The sequence below is a fragment of the Parasteatoda tepidariorum genome, chromosome 9 (genome assembly GCF_043381705.1).
Source record: "Parasteatoda tepidariorum isolate YZ-2023 chromosome 9, CAS_Ptep_4.0, whole genome shotgun sequence".
Lineage (NCBI taxonomy): Eukaryota > Metazoa > Arthropoda > Arachnida > Araneae > Theridiidae > Parasteatoda > Parasteatoda tepidariorum.
Window position 1 is genome coordinate 67,473,967 of NC_092212.1, and position 5,613 is coordinate 67,479,579.

At 31.9% G+C, this 5,613-nt stretch overlaps 1 protein-coding gene across 1 annotated transcript; it reads left to right on the forward strand.

The window, feature by feature from the left end:
* The first annotated feature begins 4,368 nt into the window (after positions 1-4,368).
* On the forward strand, positions 4,369-5,598 carry LOC139426563 (E3 SUMO-protein ligase KIAA1586-like). The gene has a single exon (XM_071185847.1). The coding sequence runs from the start codon at positions 4,369-4,371 to the stop codon at positions 5,596-5,598; it is 1,230 nt and encodes a 409-aa protein (XP_071041948.1).
* Positions 5,599-5,613: the final 15 nt, after the last annotated feature.

A 5,613-nucleotide genomic window follows, 5' to 3' on the forward strand; every position in this document is an offset into this window, starting at 1 on the left:
TGATTACTTGTAATCATAATTACTTGTAATCGTTTTTGTTGTGATTACTTGTAATCGCAATTACTTGTAATCATGATTACAAGTAATTGATTACTGTAATCAAAATTGTAATCATGATTACAGCTGTAATCAAAATTTTTTGAAAGTTGTAATCACGATTACAAGTAATTGATTACTTGTAATCGTGATTACAAGTAATTGATTACATAGCTGTAATTATCTGTAATCAATTACAGTTGTAATCGATTACTGTAATCAACGGCCAACTCTGGTATATATAAGTCCCGATATATAAGTATAGATGAATTTAACTTATATATCGGTATTGGGGAGCGTTAACGAACAGGAAATTGAGCCCACTAATAGTTAAAAAAAATCCTTTGGCATTCAAATAGTGTGTAAACACGTAGAAATCTAAATGAGTAGAACCACTGGTTTTTGCTACGAATCACTCTCATTTTTAATGCAGACTGAGAGATGATTTTTTTTTTTTGAGTTTGCTTGAAGTTGTTTGAAGTTTTAATATGTATAAGCAATTAAAAAAAATCTCAGACTTTTAGGTATAAAGTAGATTTATAAAGCAATAGCGAAGACTAGATAGACATGCTCTCCTAATTCTAATGTTTTCCCACCAAATCTTTTCCAAGGACCATTTGAACCCTGAGTTCATATAATAATAACAAAGATTCTAACTGATGAATCAGAAGTGAAAGTAAATGAATGTGACCGTTTTAATTTCAATAAAAGCTAAACGTTTCCCTCTTAACAAAACTCAAACAAAAGAAAATTCTCAAAATGGCGTTAAAAACAATTCTACAAGAGTATGTTTACCAAAGGACATAGATCAAACACTGAATGTAGCATTGGAATCTTGCGCAAACATTTAACGGTTTTTACTAAAACAAAAGGAAAAGTTTAATGTTCACACAATGGCAACAGTTTTTCTGACTGGAGCACATGTGGTGTGTGCTTTTTGGCTGGGTCAGTGGATCAAAGAAGTTCCTGCCAAACAAAATGGCGGAAATCCTGAAAGGAAAAGTTTCGAACGCCTACTGTTTATCCTCTGTCTCATCCGTTATTACAAAAAAGTATGGTAATTCAATTAAAAAATATGAACTACAGAAAGAGCCTTCATTTAGATTCATTGGGGTATATAAAAGGATGAAGATCCAAGATAAATTTGTCAAAACATGACAGCAATCCAACGTGGTTGCTTTTGCGTTCTTTGCTGATAGTGTTTTGCGGAAATAGTAAAATGACTATTAAATTTCAGTCTCTGGTCAAATTATTAGACGCATTATAAGATTTTATGTAAAATCTTAATTATCACGTGATACCATACAGCTTTATTGTTTTTACACGACTGAAACCGGTTTGCCCATGTTCACGTTAGTGTCTCAATTGGTTAAATTAGTAGACGATGTTTAAACATAAATTTGACGATTTGATAAATTAGACGATGTATTATATGAATATAGAATGTTTATTATTACATGCATTATATTATTATATTGTAATAATTAGATCAAATTATTAGTCGCACTGTAGTTTTTTTTATAATTACATATTTTGCACGAGTTTATAGGCTATACTTTTATATTTAAACATACATGCAATGGGTTTTTATCCTGGAGATTCATTATTATGCGCAAATTAAAAAATCAATTATATGCAAGCGTATTTTCTTTTTTTGCCTGAGCTGATACTAACGCAATGCTCCCTAACTTTCCATTGCCGGGGACCTGTCAACGTTTGATAATTTTACCGCAGCCCACAGAGGTTGGAGGGACATTGATAGGTTATATTTTGCATTGTTTTGATTTAATAATTTTATTTAATTCTATTTGAATATGCCTTCAAAATAAAATACAATTACATACGAGGTTTTGGCGCGTCTAAGAAATCGTACAAACCCGAGAGAAATACACTACAGTAAATAAAATGGAAAAACTTTAATTTTCCTTTGGAGAACCAGAACCATATGATCCTCGGACTAGTATCTGTCCTCTGCACTAACTGTACTAACGTATTTCATTGGACGGATTTTATAGTTAGACACTTTAAGCCACAAAGCTGTCCTTTTCACAGGCATCATACATTTTCTTTCATTATTTTAGGACATGAGGTGATTTTATTTTAATTTATTTTCTATTGACATTTTATTTTAATTTTTAGTGGGGTGGCAAAATTTATAGGGTCGCATTTTATTATTTATTAAATAAATACGGTTTAAAATGATTTTGACTTCCATTGCATTTGAATTACTTAAACAAATATGTAATAAGCTTGTTAGATCTCTGATAGTGTTTTTAATTGTTGGCTAAATTTTTACGAAACACCAACGTACAACCTGAATTTCATTGACTTTACCACTAGGAAAACTGTCTCTGAGAAGTGTCAAAGTTGGTCATGTGAGTAGTGATGGCTTAGGGAAGTGCTTCCCAAACTTATGACTTTTGTGTACCCTTTCTAAATTTTTGGTAACGCTGTGTACCACTAATAAAAAAAATGAATGTATTTTTTTCCATCAAAATGTTTTACAAAAGTTAAAAATCACAACTGGTTGTTGACACCACTAATTATTAACTGTTAACTCTGCAAAAAAGTTAGCCAATAGAAAAATACACAATCGTAAATTTTCATGGTTAGCTTCGTTTTTAAATAAATGTTTTAGAAATTTTCGTTTGTTATCGCGTAAAAACGCGTACCCCCGCTAAACTATTCCCGTACCCCTGGGTGTACGCGTACCACACTTTGGGAAAAGCTGGCTATGGGGATAGAACGTTCGCAGGGTGGCCACCCACCTGGAAAACCTGGAATTATCAGGGAATTTTTTTATACTGGAAAAAACCTGGAAATATCAGGGAATTTTAAAGAAAAAGCTGGAAATTTTTTCTTTGATAATTTTTTTAATTTCACTAATTTAAATTATTTACTAATTTTCTTAAGCTAAATTATTTCATCCATTATACCCACTTTTTTTTAAACAGAAATGTATCGCCAAACCGTTGAAATATCATCAACTTATCGAGACCTTGCTTGCATCAAAATTTGCTCCATTACAGCTCTGTCAAACTAGAATACCACATAAAATTCTCCCACGGTTGCTAAACAAATGCAGAAACCTTTGACCGCTATGGGACTGTGCAATTTAAGAAATATTCTGGTGGAGATGGAAGAAGAGATGAGGATATTAGCTTCTGTTTTTAAATTCTGTCCTTGGGCTGAATATATTTATGGCTCAAGTTTGTTCCGATACTCTGGCGGTAATTTTTTTTTCTATTTTGACAAAATATTTTTGTATTTTTAACTTTATAAAATTCTCCAAAAATCGTTGGTTATAATTTAATAATAATAGATTTTATATTGCACTCTTTTTCTGAAAGCTTTTCTACTCCCATTCAAAGAAATCTGTGAATTATTTTTTCTCAACAAACCAACCAATCGCACATTTTTTTTTTTACAATCGCCAACAGCTATGTTTGTCGATAAATTGTTACAATTGTTGCATTAATGCTAATTTTTTCTATTTCATTTTAACCTTTTATAACATATATTAAAAAAAAATTTTTTTGTAAGAACCAACTATATATTAATATTTCATTTTACTCTTTTGTTGCCAATATACGAAAACATTTGAAAAATAAATAAAAAATCTTGCCTAATTGTCAAAATAAATTATTTTTTTCAAGATAATATGTTAAAAAAAATAACATTTTGACTAAAATATTTTATAATAAAGACACTTTTCTTGTACACATCCTACACTTTATAAGAAAAAAGAAACAAAAACCTGGAAATTTTAAGATTTTTATCTGGAAAACCTGGAAAAATCAGGGAAATTTGAAATCTGATTTGAGTGGCCACCCTGGTTCGCCTTCCAGTGAGGTTGAGGTGAACCGGATTTGAATCCCAGCTATGTTTGGTAGATACGAATTCCGCATCCGGCTTGTACCGACTACAGTGCTAAAGTAGAATAGTCTTAGTGGTAGACAGATCATGGGGTAGAGTCCCCTTGCCGTAAGGCTAACCGTGGGTAGATTTCTTGTCTGTATCATCGGCATAGAAAGCAGTTAGATGATTGGACTCAGCACTCTTCTTAGGAAAATCGAATGTAAACAAAATATACTATGTCTATCCAGGGTTTCCGCTACGGTAGCTTTTTTCGCAAAATGCGAAAAGACCCCTCAAAAATGCTAAAATTCAACAAAGCATTTTCGCATTTTTGCTAAAGGATTTTACTAAATTCCATTAAAAAAAAAGTTTCCGCGAAAAACCATGACGCTAACATCCATGAAAAAACTTGATCAAACAAGAAGGAGAAAAAATCTAAATATCTTTCGCAAGAAGAACCATGACGCTAGCGTTATGACTGCTGTTGGAGCGGTGGTTGCTGCTCTGTTCAAAAACCAAAATCCGCATTTAATTTCAGTACATTGTGTGGCACATAGGCTAGCATTAGCCGTGAGCCAAGCAGCGTCTGAGAATGTTTACCTGGTAAAGTTTCAGGACATAATAAAAAGAATTCACTCTTATTTTGAATGCTCCCCTGCAAATACCAGGCGATTGAAGAATGTTCAAGATATCCTTGAACAAAAATCAAGGAAATTCATAAAGTTATCAACAACTCGGTGGTTGTCTTTGCGGAATTCAGTTACAGCTCTGGATTGCAACTGGCAAGCTCTTGTTAGTGTTTTAATGGAAGACAAACGTCCTGTTGCTCAAGGGTTGTTAAAAAATATAACTACTTTTTTATTTTTAGCAACCACTGCCATCATGAATGATATCATGTTCAACATTAATAAATTAAGCCTCATATTTCAAAAATCTAATTTAAATTTTGAATATGTTCAATCAAGTGTGAAGGCTTGTATTTCAAGTTTAGAAGAAATAAAAAATGGCACCGGCACTCATTATATGAGTTTTTTAGATGATGTGCCTAAGAAGGAAAGTGAAAAATTTGAGTTTCAGGGCCATATAATTTTAGATGGACTGAAACAGAGGGAAAGATTCCGCAATTTGATGCGCAATTTTTTAAACTGTATCATTGAAAATATTACTGATAGATTGGGAGATTTGGATAAAATCGAAATGTTCAATATATTTATACCTAGCAGGATGCCCCATAGTTCGGAAGAATTACAGCATTATGGTGTAAAGGAAATCCGTTGCATTTTCAATTTGTTTTCGGAATCTCCCAAAAAAGATTTTCAGTTTACAGAAACTGAATTACTTTGTGAATGGGGATTATTTAAACACATCTTAATGCAAAGATGTAAAAACATGTCATTTAATGAATTACTTTTATTTTTATATACCAATGATGTGTCTGAACAGTACCCATTAATAACTTCTGTTATAGAGTATTGTGCAACAATACCAATGCACACTGTTGACTGTGAAAGGGGCTTTAGCTGCCTTAATTTGATTAAAACTAATATTCGAAACAGGTTGTTAATCAACCATGTAAACAATTTGTTAATGATTAATATTGAGGGCCCTGAAAGTGCATTTAACTTTCAAGAAGCATTTGTAAAATGGGCAAACATGAAAGAAAGGAAGATTGTTAATTATAAACCAAAATGTTTTGATAAATAATAAATGTGTTTTTTT